At 30.8% G+C, this 16,627-nt stretch overlaps 1 protein-coding gene across 1 annotated transcript; it reads right to left on the bottom strand.

Moving 5' to 3' along the window:
- Positions 1 to 307: 307 nt before the first annotated feature.
- Positions 308 to 11,596, bottom strand: LOC111638646 (patched domain-containing protein 3-like). Its single transcript, XM_023384393.1, has 6 exons — positions 11,073 to 11,596; positions 9,725 to 10,054; positions 6,254 to 6,744; positions 6,064 to 6,166; positions 5,239 to 5,598; positions 308 to 1,631 (listed from the first exon to the last, which is right to left on the bottom strand). The coding sequence occupies exons 1-6, from the start codon at positions 11,248 to 11,250 to the stop codon at positions 400 to 402; spliced, it is 2,694 nt and encodes an 897-aa protein (XP_023240161.1). The 5' UTR covers positions 11,251 to 11,596; the 3' UTR covers positions 308 to 399.
- Between the last annotated feature and the right edge of the window lie 5,031 nt (positions 11,597 to 16,627).

Raw genomic sequence — 16,627 nt, 5'->3', positions numbered from 1 at the left:
AGAATAAAATTTCATAACAAATGGCGATACACACAATTTTAAAGATTGCCCTAGAAAGTTACGCCACTCGTTGCTAGATTTGTTTTAAATGCAGGAAAATCTTTACCATAAAGTAATAATGATGTGTGGTACGTTTAAAAATATAAATTAGAAAACATCCAACATTATGAAGAACATGAAACAATAACAAATTAAGTGAATTCGGCAAGTAAAAATGTATTAAACTGAGAAATGATGTTTACTACATGTATTATATATAGAGCAATAATAACAAAGATATTTATATAAACTATTTTTATTCCTATACATTAATTCAATACATACATTTAATTTTATAAATGACATTTCGATAAACTGCATTAGTTCAAAAAAAAAGGAACGACTGTTACAATAGTTAGATTATCGTGCAGCGACAATATTAATTTGTTTCTTCCAGGGAACACGAACGGAGTCGGCGATACTTAGAATAATGGGTAAAACAATTAAACCATTAAACATTGAGAATATCATAACTAAAACATTTACCTTAAAAAATACAATAAACAAATAAGACGGTCCGAAAAAACAAATTAATGCTCCGATGACAGTAGATAAACATCCTTGAATAATCGGGTATCCTATGCATTGCAAGGATGCTTTTATTTTCTCAGAAGGATCTGTTTCTTTGCAATTTTTGTAAGCGTGAGCAATGTGCACCGAGTAATCAACACAAAATCCCGCGCTCATAATTAAAAACGTCACAGAAATAAGATTTAAACCCACATTCCAAGCACTTCCATAACCCAAAGTTTCTACTTGAATACAAATAACCATAAATAAAACAGCAATGCTGTAAGATATGTCAGAAATAAGTGCAAAGAATATTACAAATACCGACACAATAACGATTCCTATTGCTTTCAAGTAAATTGTAGGCATATTTAAATACTGATCGTACAATACAAACCACATGTTATAAACAAACACGTCATATTTGCTATCAGCTGCGATTTTACGTAAGTTTTCAATTAAGAATTTTTCATCACTTCCGCTTCTAACGTTGCGATAAGTAAGTAAACATCTAGATGAAATAATATGGTCGCGTTCATTATTCCACACGACATCAGTTTCAAATATTCTATTGTGAAATTTTAAAAACACTTTCTTCAGTCCGTCCAGAAATCCCCGCGTTGTATTTGCATCAAAATCTTTAATCATGTAATTTATTCTAGAATCGCGAATATAAGACAAATATTCTCTCAACCAACATTCGGTGTAATTGGGTCCAGTCATGTAAGGAGCACTTTCGAATGCCTTTAAAATGTTTTCTATATCCGTTTGAACAGTTGGATTTGAGTAGTCGAGAGTTTCATTGAACACCAGTTGTACTCTGTGAGAATATTCGGTGAAATATTGATAATGTATTTTGGTATATTTAGCAGCGTATGAGTTAAATGGAAAAATATCAGTATATTCAATTCCTTGTTTTATTGAATTAATATTGTAAATTGCTCCTGCTAATAGAGAAATGAATGAAAACATTACTATTATTTTGGTAACTTTGTTACTCAGAAAAGTACCCAGATATTCGGGAAAATTTTTTATAAACTTGAAAAATTTCAGAACATCTTCGTTGCTGGTCGATTTTCTTTCTAAAAAATGTAAATTAAATTTAAATAAATCAAATAATAATGATAATTTAATGCTAAATTATTATATATTATTAATACAACAAACTTATATTAGGTTTGCAATTTATTTAATAACGTGCTGTAGAGATTTAAGCATTCATTGAATTTCCAAAACGAGAACATTAATAATAAATCGGGGCGCAGTCTTCTTTGTAGGTGCTGGTGTGTTTATTCGGCTATCCGCTTTTACAAGTTGAAGTGAAACTTTCAAACTTTTGTAAGCAAAACACTCAATTTTCACAGGCCCTATTTATCGGAAACTCTTGAAAAGTATGTCCTGTTATTTGGACAAAGAGCAGTTTGTGTTTAGGCTATGTGATTACAAAGTTCCATTGGAATCGGAGACTCGAACGACTGGCCCCCTCCTTGTCAGAATTACTTAATGTATAGGTAAATGATCGAAAAAATTATTAGTGATTATTTCAGAATTTATCAGAGAACTCTCGTTTATTAAATGCAATTCTTGACTGTGTGAAGCACGAATCATACGAAGAATCAAAGAAAGCAATGGTGTTGATTACTTGTGTTCCATTTAACTTGAAAAGGAGAAATATTAAAACGTTAGAAAAATATTTATAGTATATTTGATGTCTCAGATTAGAGACGGGAGATGCTTATAACAGAAAATATTTCCTTGGAAAACAGAACGATACACATAAATAATTTAACACAGGCTAGAAAACAAAAAGTTGCATATTTTAAAGGCGATATACTAATGTTGAGAATGCTCACAAGGATAGTAAGAAACTAGAGGAATACGTTTGTGCAACCAAAGAAAACTTAAAGGCGTTGTGGTTGAGTCTTTTGAAAATTGGTTATTTGAAGTATGTTGGAAAAAGAAAGCGTTTATTTTTGTTTACATTAAGTTAGAATTGATATTTATGTTAAGCAATACATGTTAGTGGAGATATTGTATGATAGTTGTTATCAGGAAGAGGAAATATATTTGATGGACGTTTTCAACGGAAGAATAGAGACTTTCAATAAGATGGTGTTAGCCCCTTAATAGATTGTTATATTTATATTTCTGAAGATAAATGTATTAATAAGATTGAATTGAAGTTAGTATGTCAATTGAAAAGTTCGATGGTTGTAAATGGGGCAGTCAAGAATTATGCGCAGGGTAAACATACTTTTATTTTATACTTGGTTAAGAGTGATTGATTATTTGTGTATAAACGGCTTAGCCGCAAAGAATTTAAAGTGTTCTAGTACAACTGACTGTGCTGAATCCGATCATATGACGCTGTACTTAGAAACCACTGCTACGAGTTTGAAAAAAGTTTATCACAGACAATCGGATAAGATCAGAAAAAGATGGATGAAGGATTGAGTGGAGTTTTTTGTAAGTGAAATGCATATAAGCTGGAATAGTTAGTTTGATTTCAAGATAACAGAGACGAAAGTGCTAACAAGGTTGATGCTGGGTATAATAGAGAAACTGAGAGATTGAGAGAAAAAGAGATTACGCTCATTCAGGCATGAACCAGAGTAGTTTCATAATTTATGTTCGGAAAAGTAGAGTGATATGAGAAATAAGCTGAGGAAATGAAAGCGATTGGGTAAAGAGTGGAAATTAAAAGAGTGTTATGAAAACTTTTTAAAGGTTTTTTAAAAGCAAAAAAGAATATCTGATTAATTTTAATCGACTGTTTACAAGTTGTAAGTCAACCAAACCTTTTTGGAGTATATTCGTAAATTGAAAGATAACGATGGATTGTATTTTGCGAATAATATCAAAACAAAATTTCAAAATGCTACTGTTTAGTTATAATTGAGATAAATAAATTATTAGTTATTACACCTGGAATATATTCGGAAAGTTGAAAAATGGGTCGAATAATTTCAGCTTTTATATCAAGAGAGTTAAATAGCCGGAGCAATTATCGAGGGATAACGTTATTAAATACTGTTAATTAATTCATTAATTAATTAATAAGTGTTTTTTTTCCGGTGGTTCTTTGTAAGAGGCTTTTATTCTGGACTGAGAAACAGAGAATCTTATTTGATATGCAAGCCGGTTTTTGTAAAAAGTATACTACAGCGGATCATATATTTTTCTCGCGGAATTAGCTAAAAGAAAGAATGGAAAAACAAAATAAAGTATACATATATTTTGTGGACTACAGAATTGCATCTGACTCGGTGAACCATATAAAATTATGTAATAGGTTATGCGACATGAATCCGAGCTATAAAATGGCGAATTTACTAAGTTCAACGTGTACAAATAAGATTGCATTGAGGTTCTTTAGTGGAATGTCCGTGAAAAGTTTTTAATCCAACAAAGGAGTTCTCCAATGGTGTCTATTGAGCACATTACTGTTTTCTTTATATATATTGATGATTCAGTAACAAGATTGGATGAATTTATTGCCGAAAGTTAATGGTTTATGACTAGGCAATAACACATATATTAAGGTTCTGATGACGTGGTGATGGTGGCTGATAGCCATAAGAATTACAATTGGAAATTAATGGTTTGCTAAGAGATTTCATACATATGGATTTTCAAATTATTTAAAAAAGAAAAAAAAACCAAGATTCTGGTCTCTCAAAACAAAAATAGACGATCAAATAAACGTATATAGCTTTTGGATAAAGAAATTGAAGTGGTCGAAAAATATATGTATTTGACAGTATGGTATAAATATATTCTTAAAATAAAATAAATTTTACACCGAAAATATAAATTTTCGGATGAAAAATTAATTTGTAAATATCGATTTTCTTTCTTTAGTTTTATTTTAATTTTTCGTTTTATTTTTCGAATTTTATTTATTGGATAACTTGTAAAACAAAATATTTTCAAAGAAATATTTTTCTTTTACCGTCAGAGAACGTGTCTAGTTACAGTATTTCCATTTTTACGCAAGATATTTGATCAGCTCGTGACGAAGATTTGTATTACAAACTCTCATAGAATATTTCAGAAATTACATTAGCCAACATAGAAATTGCATTACCTTATACGAATCCAAAAAGCGTACAGCAGGTATACAAAGTAGCATATTTATTCTATTTATTCGATTTGTAATGATAACATACATATTGAAAACAAAGGAAAGAGAATAAACCAAAACACACAATTTATTAGATATAACAATATGTCGAATTTAATTGTAATTTCATATTATTCTCACCTATGTTGTTAATGAACACTGAGCAAAAATTTGTCACTTAAATAATATTTCTCGTTAAATTACACATTCGAAGGGCACCTCGAGCCTTAATTACAGCTTTAAAGCACTACGGGATAGAGTGAAATATCTTCATGTATTTTGTACAAAACTCCATAGTCTGAGCTGTAAGAGAAGACTTATAACTCCAAAATCATCGATGCCCAGACACGATAACTCGACGAAATATCACCCGATTTTTATTAAACTCGATAGGCCTTCTTAGTATAACAAGTATTATTGATTAACTTTTTAGAGGAAAAATCTATCAAACATTTACGTAATTATTAGAAATAAACATGTAAATAGTCACTAACAATTACATTTACGTCAACAGATGGCCTCAACTATATTACTTATAAGTTAAATAAAAAAAATTAAACTTTTACCTGCCGTATCTTTTCGAACAGGATATAAAAATAGAGAGTGAAGATTATGCTTTTCTCTGTATCCGTCGATTGCCATCACCGCACCAAAGAAAAATATTTGATAAATATAGTCGAATAACACGGAAATGGCGCTGTATATACTGAAGATACGAATGTTTCTATAAGGAGTTATAACTCCTAAAATGAATGATATAAAATTGGTTAATGAGGTTATCGTTATGGAAATAGAAACATCAGAAAAGGTTTCACTCATTCTTTGTTTGACACTGTGGTTTCTATCCGTTCGTCTCCAAGCAGCCAGCAATACGAAAGAATCGTCCATCCCAATGCCTTCAAAGAGAAATTTGATTAATAAATTCTCTAAAAAATTTTTTTAAAATTTAATTACTGAAATTTAATAGCTTCTAACTCTATACAAGTTACCATGACAAATTTCGTTTATTAATCTTTGTTCTTTCCTAAGATATTAAACGAAATAGACGTCAACACACACATACGAAAACTTTTCCTGTTTTTTTTTTTCACTTTTCGGGGTTCAAAACATTTGCAAAATTTTTTCGATTTTTTCGATTGTGTTTCGATTTGCTACGATCCCAATACTTTTCCTTGTTATGTATATGTTAGGGCCAAAGATCGGAAACAATCGCTGAACGAAAAATCAACCACAACGAATTTTGACATCCCAGATCCACCCACAATGCGAATTTCGAGTCGTGTCACTTTCAAAAATGCGCACAATGAGTTTGTCACATATAATAAGACCACAAGGCAAAATTCGTATCGAGATTCTTTTAATTAATAATCAACCAAACGCTATCTGCCAACGTGAAAATGTCACAACGCGAAATTCACATTGTGGCTGTATGTGATAATTCAGAACCGGATTTTGTCGAATTTTTCGTTCAATGAACGTTTTAGGTCTTTGAATCTAACATAAAGATAACAGCCGGGAAATTAACATTATTGATATTTTATAATTAAAAATTGAAAGCAATTTTGCTCGTTTANAGAACACTTTTCTCAGTCCGTCCAGAAATCCCTGCGTCGTGTTCACATCAAAATCCTTAATCAAGTAATTTATTCTAGAATCGCGAATATAAGTCAAATATTCTCTCAACCAACATTCTGTGTAATTGGATCCAGTCATGTAAGGAGCACTTTCGAATGTTCTTAAAATGTTTTCTATGTCCATTTGAACAGTTGGATTTGAGTAGTCGAGAGTTTCATTGAACACCAGCTGTACTCTGTGAGGATATTCGGTGAAATATTGAGAATGTATTTTCATATATTTTGCAGCGTATGAGTTAAATGGAAAAATATCAGTATATTCAATTCCTTGTTTTATTGAATTAATATTGTAAATTGCTCCTGCTAATAGAGAAATGAATGAAAATATTACTATTATTTTGGTAACTTTGTTACTCAGAAAAGTACCCAGATATTCGGGAAAATTTTTTATAAACTTGAAAAATTTCAGAACATTTCCCTTGCTGGTCGATTTTCTTTCTAAAAATGATTAAATTTAAATAAATCAAATAATAATGATAATTTAATGCTAAATTATTATATATTATTAATACAACAAACTTAAATTAGATTTGCAATTTATTTAATAACGTGCTGTAGAGATTGAATTTCCAAAACGAGAACATTAATAATAAATCGGGGCGCAGTCTTCTTTGTAGGTGCTGGTGTGTTTATTCGGCTATCCGCTTTTACAAGTTGAAGTGAAACTTTCAAACTTTTGTAAGCAAAACACTCAATTTTCACAGGCCCTATTTATCGGAAACTCTTGAAAAGTATGTCCTGTTATTTGGACAAAGAGCAGTTTGTGTTTAGGCTACGTGATTACCAAGTTCCATTGGAATCGGAGACTCGAACGACTGGCCCCCTCCTTGTCAGAATTACTTAATGTATAGGTAAAAGAACGAAAAAATTATTAGTGATTATTTCAGAATTTATCAGAGAACTCTCGTTTATTAAATGCAATTCTTGACTGTGTGAAACACGAAGCATACGAAGAATCAAAGAAAGCAATGGTTTTGATTACTTGTGTTCCATTTAACTTGAAAAGGAGAAATATTAAAACGTTAGAAAAATATTTATAGTATATTTGATGTCTCAGATTAGAGACGGGAGATGCTTATAACAGAAAATATTTCCTTGGAAAACAGAACGATACACATAAATAATTTAACACAGGCTAGAAAACAAAAAGTTGCATATTTTAAAGGCGATATACTAATGTTGAGAATGCTCACAAGGATAGTAAGAAACTAGAGGAATACGTTTGTGCAACCAAAGAAAACTTAAAGGCGTTGTGGTTGAGCCTTTTGAAAATTGGTTATTTGAAGTATGTTGGAAAAAGAAAGCGTTTATTTTTGTTTACATTAAGTTAGAATTGATATTTATGTTAAGCAATACATGTTAGTGGAGATATTGTATGATAGTTGTTATCAGGAAGAGGAAATATATTTGATGGACGTTTTCAACGGAAGAATAGAGACTTTCAATAAGATGGTGTTAGCCCCTTAATAGATTGTTATATTTATATTTCTGAAGATAAATGTATTAATAAGATTGAATTGAAGTTAGTATGTCAATTGAAAAGTTCGATGGTTGTAAATGGGGCAGTCAAGAATTATGCGCAGGGTAAACATACTTTTATTTTATACTTGGTTAAGAGTGATTGATTATTTGTGTATAAACGGCTTAGCCGCAAAGAATTTAAAGTGTTCTAGTACAACTGACTGTGCTGAATCCGATCATATGACGCTGTACTTAGAAACCACTGCTACGAGTTTGAAAAAAGTTTATCACAGACAATCGGATAAGATCAGAAAAAGATGGATGAAGGATTGAGTGGAGTTTTTTGTAAGTGAAATGCATATAAGCTGGAATAGTTAGTTTGATTTCAAGATAACAGAGACGAAAGTGCTAACAAGGTTGATGCTGGGTATAATAGAGAAACTGAGAGATTGAGAGAAAAAGAGATTACGCTCATTCAGGCATGAACCAGAGTAGTTTCATAATTTATGTTCGGAAAAGTAGAGTGATATGAGAAATAAGCTGAGGAAATGAAAGCGATTGGGTAAAGAGTGGAAATTAAAAGAGTGTTATGAAAACTTTTTAGAAGTTTTTTAAAAGCAAAAAAGAATATCTGATTAATTTTAATCGACTGTTTACAAGTTGTAAGTCAACCAAACCTTTTTGGAGTATATTCGTAAATTGAAAGATAACGATGGATTGTATTTTGCGAATAATATCAAAACAAAATTTCAAAATGCTACTATTTAGTTATAATTGAGATAAATAAATCATTAGTTATTACACCTGGAATATATTCGGAAAGTTGAAAAATAGGTCGAATAATTTCAGCTTTTATATCAAGAGACTTAAATAGCCGGAGCAATTATCGAGGGATAACGTTATTAAAAATTGTTAATTAATTAATTAATTAATAAGTGTTTTTTTTTTGGTGGTTCTTTGTAAAAGGCTTTTATTCTGGACTGAGAAAGAGAGTATCTTATTTGATATGCAAGCTGGTTTTTGTAAAAAGTGTACTACAGCGGGACATATAATTGTCTCGCGGAATTAGCTAAAAGAAAGAATGGAAAAACAAAATAAAGAAAGTATACATATGCTTTGTGGACTACAGAATTGCGTCTGATTCGGTGAATCATATGAAATTATGTAATAGGTTATGCGACATGAATCTGAGCTATAAAATGGCGAATTTACTAAGTTCAACGTATACAAATCAGATTGCATTGAGGTTCTTTAGTGCAATGTCCGTAAAAAGTTTTTAATCTAACAAAGGAGTTCGCCAATGGTGTCTATTGAGCACATTATTGTTTTCTTTATATATATTGATGATTCAGTAACGAGATTGGATGAATTTATTGCCGAAAGTTAATGGTTTATGACTAGGCAATAACACATTAAGGTTCTGATGACGTGGTAATGGTGGCTGATAGCCGTTAGAATTACAATTGGAAATTGATGGTTTGCTAAGAGATTTCAAATTAATATTTTTTAAAAAAACCAAGATTCTGGTCTCTCAAAACAAACGTAATAGCTTTTGGATAAAGAAATTGAAATGGTCGAAAAATATATGTATTTGAGCGTATAAATATATTTTTAAAATAAAATAAATTTAACCCCGAAGATTTATATCAGAGTAAAATGTCTTTATGTATTCTTTACAAATCTCGATAGTCTGAGCTGTGTGGGGAAACTTATAATTCCAAAATTATCGCTGCTCAGACGCGATAACTCGACGAAATCTCGCCCGATTTTTATTAAACTCGATAGGCCTATATTAGTATAACAAGTATTATTGATTAACTTTACAAGAAAAATCTATCAAACATTTACGTAATTGTCAGAAATAAACATGTAAACAGTCACTAACAATCACATTTACGTCAACAGATGGCCTCAACTAGATTATTTATAAGTTAAATAAAAAAAATTAAATTTTTACCTGCCGTATCTTTTCGAACAGGATATAAAAATAGAGAGTGAAGATTATGCTTTTCTCTGTAACCGTCGATTGCCATCACCGCACCAAAGAAAAATATTTGATAAATATAGTCGAATAACACGGAAATGGCGCTGTATATACTGAAGATACGAATGTTTCTATAAGGAGTTATAACTCCTAAAATGAATGATATAAAATTGGTTAATGAGGTTATCGTTATGGAAATAGAAACATCAGAAAAGGTTTCACTCATTCTTTGTTTGACACTGTGGTTTCTATCCGTTCGTCTCCAAGCAGCCAGCAATACGAAAGAATCGTCCATCCCAATGCCTTCAAAGAGAAATTTGATTAATAAATTCTCTAAAAAATTTTTTTAAAATTTAATTACTGAAATTTAATAGCTTCTAACTCTATACAAGTTACCATGACAAATTTCGTTTATTAATCTTTGTTCTTTCCTAAGATATTAAACGAAATAGACGTCAACACACACATACGAAAACTTTTCCTGTTTTTTTTTCACTTTTCGGGGTTCAAAACATTTGCAAAATTTTTTCGATTTTTTCGATTGTGTTTCGATTTGCTACGATCCCAATACTTTTCCTTGTTATGTATATGTTAGGGCCAAAGATCGGAAACAATCGCTGAACGAAAAATCAACCACAACGAATTTTGACATCCCAGATCCACCCACAATGCGAATTTCGAGTCGTGTCACTTTCAAAAATGCGCACAATGAGTTTGTCACATATAATAAGACCACAAGGCAAAATTCGTATCGAGATTCTTTTAATTAATAATCAACCAAACGCTATCTGCCAACGTGAAAATGTCACAACGCGAAATTCACATTGTGGCTGTATGTGATAATTCAGAACCGGATTTTGTCGAATTTTTCGTTCAATGAACGTTTTAGGTCTTTGAATCTAACATAAAGATAACAGCCGGGAAATTAACATTATTGATATTTTATAATTAAAAATTGAAAGCAATTTTGCTCGTTTATGGAAATAACAATTGTTCCAATGAGTTTACCTTTGCAATGTTGTTGTTTATATTCTTTGAAAAATTTGTTAATTATAAGAGAATTTTTTGTTTTTTCAAAATTACGAAATAGATATATAAAAATCAAAGATATTAGAATATATTAAAATCTCCTAAAAAACTATTTGTACTTTATTGCGGATCGGTAATTGAGAAATTTTACGCGGAAATCTCGGAAAGAAACATTACTTAATACAGTCTTAATAGATTTCACATTGGTAAAATTCTATTTATAATATAATCTTGAAATGCTAATTTGGAAAGAGACAATTTTGCATTTATTAAAAAGAAAATGGCTACTTACCTATGGTCAGGAAAGCAACAGCAACGTTCGCATCAACGTATTCTACATTACAATGTAACAGTAAACCGAAGGCAGCTACTGTTCCCAGCAAGGGACTGAAATAGGCAGCAATTCCAATCAACGGTTTACTTCTTACAGCATCGAACGTTAAACAAGACGCGAAAGAGAATGATGTCATAATGACTCCAGAAATAAGTAAAAGTGGGAAACTTAACTCGGTGTTTCTGTTCGCTTCTACGTCGTTAGTTTGTCCAGCGTACGTAAAAAATTCAATATGTTGAAGCTTTACATTGGTTAACGTCTCCAAAACTGCTCTTTCCCATTTTAAAGCCAACTTTCCTTCTCTTGAGTTATTATCCAACAAGTAAATCAGACGGAATGCTTTGAAATCTTGGACGTAGCCGTCTTCATTTGTTGATACTCCTCCGAAATTTACAGCAGTTAATTCTACTTGGAATTGTTTTCTGTCGTAAGGGTATCTTTGTAAAAAGGAAATGGAAATGTATTGTTAAAACTAAAAGAAAGTAAAAAAAAAATGCTGATAATTCTTCAGTAACATATTAATTATATTAAAGTGCATTTAAAAAATAATTTTACTAATGAAAAAAATCCTTCATTTTATTGATATAAAAAATGTAAATTTATGATACTGTATTTATATACTTAGATGCTAAGAAATTTTATATTTATATATTGGAAAATACTTTCAGTATGAAAATATGTATTATTTATCATTAATTATATTATCAAAATCGGCTACTTGTTTTTGTTTTTTAATTTCGAAGTGAAAATATTATTTCATTTGAGGTTTGGTCGACTAATCTTGACAACTTTACAATGTTTTTTTGTATATTAATTAATAATTAAATTTTATTGTTTTTAAGTTTTGTGTATCAGAAATAGTACGTGCAAATGTATATATACATCTTTATATATATCAGCAATAAATAAATTGAAGCGAATTCATAAACTTCGCTGCATTGAATTATTGAGCTTACTCAGATTTTCGTTAACAGAATGAAAAAATAATTCATAAAAAGTTAATATTTTTACAAAGTAAAACCGAGTTTAGAACTAAAAACTTTAAAAAGTAATCTTGTTTTATCGAGAAATATTGGCCTAAAATCACTTGTATATTATCTATGCGGCTGAAGTTTTAAAACGTCATCCATTATGTGAAATATCGAAAATAGTAAGTATAAATAAATATAACCAAATGTAGAATTTAATCATGCCTGTGTATAAATTCACAACAATGATGTACAGTCGACCCCCTATAACACTGTTGATTATTCCGTTTTATATGAATTCCATGTTATGCGAGTCGCTTAAATTTTACAAATATGTGTGCCGTGCTATGAACGGCTCACGTATTTGTAAAATCTAACTGACTCGTACAACATAGAATTCATATAAAACGGAATAATCAACAGTGTTATAGGGGGTGTATACGGTAAAGTTGCTCTACTCCATCAATCCTCATCCAATTCTCAAAAATCATGACCAATAAAATAGGCCTACTTATTTTTATTTTTTATTTTTTAAATATAGACTTATTAAAATTATTTACTCACTAGACTTATAAATACTACTATTTTTAATATTCTTTTGATTTATTTGAAATGTATATATCGTAATATAGGCTATATCATACGAAATAATACCAAAACTTTTCCTTGTACGATATACAATCAAAAAAACAATACCTCATAAACTTTCTTCCCTGTTTAAAATCTTTCATTCTTCTCATTAAAAAGGAAAGGTAATTGCTCGGACATCGATTTTGTTTGTTCCGAATACAGAGATCTTCATAGCGTAAGAAACTATTATTCCAAAATACGCTAACATTTCGAACAATTTTATCCAGTTTCAGCAAATCTAATACAGCATTATTATTCAAAAAGGAATCGTTATTTTTAGATAATGCTATAACGAATACCGCATTCTCAAGTCTAGACATTCTGGTAAAATCAAGACTAGCAGACGTATTCAAAGTAAAAATTGTTTCGACGGAATTCCTTTCTATTTTTCCTCTTCCATTAATCGGAGTATACAGATAATCAGCATTCTTCACAATACGTAATTTGAAGAATCCAGTTGCCAGGACAACTGTTGTCAACACGAAAGCAAAAATGTAGAACTGAGGATAACAACCGATATGATATCCAATTCGAGAAAAACAATGAGAAAAGTTGCTTTTGATATTCTTCATTGTTATTCTATAAGAAAAGTATTAAATATTAATACTGACTTTTATCAATATGTTAAAATTTATCTATTTAATAATAACAACATAAATATTTACAATTTATGAATTTACAAACCTGCATATTATATACTGTATAATTAATATGTTAATATATAATATAAGGTGGATATTGGACTGGATATTTGATTAATAAACAGCATATATAAATAAACTAGATGAGCCCGGGCAAAATATTATAACTATAAAGTCTAAAATTATTAGATTATTTCGTACTTCTTACCCTTATATTTATATCTATATCTATATCTATATCTATATATATATATAAAAATGGACATGTATGTCCCTATATCTCACTTTTTCGCCAAAACTACACATCGCACGTGAATGGTGTTTGTATGCGGTGGTAGCCCCAAGTCTCCATTCGTGCATAGGGATGGTTGCGTCTCGATAGCTATAAGGGTGCGGGAGATATGAGGCTGAAAGTGGTTGAAAGTGGCTTTCTATTTCGAATGTTTTGTTCGAATTTGTTCGAATTAAATTCGAACATAAAATTCGAATATTGGTTCGATTATAGAACGATTGTAAACGTTCCAGAAACGTTGAAAATAGTTCGTTTGACTAAAAGAAAAAATTCTCTAATTAGTCTGGAAACGGGGGACCTAATTCTTGCATTCTGTGAAAACGGGTAAGATTGGCTATAATGTAATTATCTTAATCTTCACTATCGTTACTTTTTAAAAACCCAGCGAAGCGGGTCCTTGCAGCTACTTATATTATATTATTTGATTTATATAACTACTGATGTTATCTTAAGTAAGGGTTTATCACACCAAGTGACAAATCTAACACATTTTAAAATTCTTATAACCTTTGTAGTTATATAATTTAAATACAGTACTATAATGTAAGAAATATCAAAACAAAACCATAAAGAAGAGTTTCGTTACTTCAGCCTACTATTATGACAATGGTACTGTACGTTTATCGCGATATTCGGATGGTACGAAATGGCATAATTTCATCATTCAAGTAGACACCAATAGAAAATACATCTTGAAAAATTTACGATATCATATTTTTTTTCCCAATGTCAACTCTAAGACACAGTACTATTCGCAACCGAATATCAATTGGTAATCTGCCAACGAATCAAATTTCGCGAAAAACGGACAAAATATTATAATAAATTCGGTACCCTCGAAAACCACTTAAACCATATTTTATGCTTTCAGGCAACCTTGTATAAGATAATTTTCCTATTCGAATGTCACCATACTTGTGGTCCGATAGAAAGAAGGAACTGTTACGAAAGGGGATCAAAACAATTTGACCAAAATTAGTCGTTGACCTCTTTCCGGAAGAGAGGGTGGACAACGACTACTAATTAATATCGGTCTACTATTAATATGTGAAAAGTGATCCGTGTTACACAGGTTGTGATGTCCCCGCACGTGATCGAAGTCGCTAACCTTAACGCTTGAAAAACCATACGACTTATAGGGCCGCAATTTAAAAAAATTGTACATCTATAAATTTCTACTGTCGTCTGTCTACCTGTTTTTCCTTAATCTAGAGAATGGAGTTAGATATATGAAAGACAGGATAAGATATAGAAAGCGTGGGGACAGGAAGCCCCGATTAACTATATCGTGTGATTTCAATTCTAATGTTTTCCCCACAACGAAGTTAACAGATGACCGGCATGATTCTATTGTTAAAGGAAAAGTACGATGTACACAGGCAAGACGCTAATATTTTGAGTTAGAAAGCATATACTTTAAATTAAATAAATTAAAACAGTAATTATTTACTGCGACATCGTTACAATTCCTGGCTGCAATTTTAAATTTATTAAATTTAAAGTACATGTTCTCTAACTCAAAATATTAGTGTCTTGCCTGTGTAGACCATACTTTTCTTTTAACAATAGAGTCACACCCAGTCAGATGATCTTTAATTTTAATTTCCATTGGAGGAGATTGAGGGAAATTTAAAGGTATAAATAGGAAGGACGTGCTAAAATCAGTGCACCTTTTTTTTTTTTTTTTTTTTTTTTTTTTTTGTAATCCCAATTTTTAAAAAATCAAGCTAAAATCAGTGCACCTTTTTTTTTTTTTTTTTTTTTTTTTTATTAGATAAGTGCACCACTCCTATGGGAGTATAACCTATGCGGCAGAACTTTTTAAAACGTCATCCATTATGTGAAATATCGAAAATAGTAAGTATAAATAAATATAACCAAATGTAGAATTTAATCATGCCTGTGTATAAATTCACAACAATGATGTACAGTCGACCCCCTATAACACTGTTGATTATTCCGTTTTATATGAATTCCATGTTATGCGAGTCGCTTAAATTTTACAAATATGTGTGCCGTGCTATGAACGGCTCACGTATTTGTAAAATCTAACTGACTCGTACAACATAGAATTCATATAAAACGGAATAATCAACAGTGTTATAGGGGGTGTATACGGTAAAGTTGCTCTACTCCATCAATCCTCATCCAATTCTCAAAAATCATGACCAATAAAATAGGCCTACTTATTTTTATTTTTTATNGTTTGTTTGTGTAGTATTAGTAAATCTGCAGCTACCAATTATAAATGAGTGAAATTTTTTTATTGTGAAAACACTATAAAAACTTGATACTGTTTACACTTAATACTTAAATACTATTTACAATTGAAGGTAAACAATAATTAAAGTAGAACATTTGCATGTTCTCTAATAGTGAATAAATGAATGTCTCATTTTTTTTCCACTTTAAGGGTTCAAATGGAGAAGAAACCTTTCGCATTTTTCTCCTATGTGTTATGTAAATATTTTCCACCAGGGCGGCGCGCGAGTAACTTGCACTCGGACTCTATGAGCTTCAAAATAAATAAATAAAAATAGATTTTATCAAACGATGAGATCAGCAGATTAATTGTATCGTGTACAATATTTTACACACCCAACGAAAATACTATACGTGTAGGGTAAAATAAATTTCGTTTTCCCACGGTTAAACTTCGCTGCTAATTGCTGTTGTGATAACTTTAATATGATCTTCTAACGACAGCACATTTCTTTTGTTTTTCGGACATTTTCCAACAAACAAATGAATTTCTTTTGTTGCTAGACTAATTTATTAACACCTGCACTTAATTTCGAGGGTGGGAGAAGTGCCCGGGATGGGTTCGAACAAGAGTTTAGACTAATTTATTATATTAGGAGGGGGAAACGTTGTTGAGATGGGTTCTTACAATAGTTTAGACCAGATACATTCGCGAAAGTGGTCGCTTATTACAGGTGTTATATGTTGTTTCGGACCAAAAATCGATGCCCGCGGTCGCGT

This window comes from Centruroides sculpturatus, unplaced genomic scaffold, assembly GCF_000671375.1.
Source record: "Centruroides sculpturatus isolate CEXI.00-Female unplaced genomic scaffold, Cexi_2.0 scaffold854, whole genome shotgun sequence".
NCBI classification, from domain to species: Eukaryota; Metazoa; Arthropoda; class Arachnida; order Scorpiones; family Buthidae; genus Centruroides; species Centruroides sculpturatus.
This window is presented reverse-complemented; position numbering and strand designations above follow the sequence as displayed.

Excerpts from the sequence above, each read along its gene's own strand:
- LOC111638646 (XM_023384393.1), bottom strand. The coding sequence starts at position 11,250 with ATGACATCATTCTCTTTCGCGTCTTGTTTAACGTTCGATGCTGTAAGA. Across the intron at positions 10,055-11,072 it reads TGTTGCTTTCCTGACCATAG|GCATTGGGATGGACGATTCT; the intron begins GTAAGTAGCCAT and ends TTCTCTTTGAAG. Across the intron at positions 5,599-6,063 it reads TCGCGTTGTGACATTTTCAC|AGAATTTATTAATCAAATTT; the intron begins GTTGGCAGATAG and ends AAAATTTTTTAG.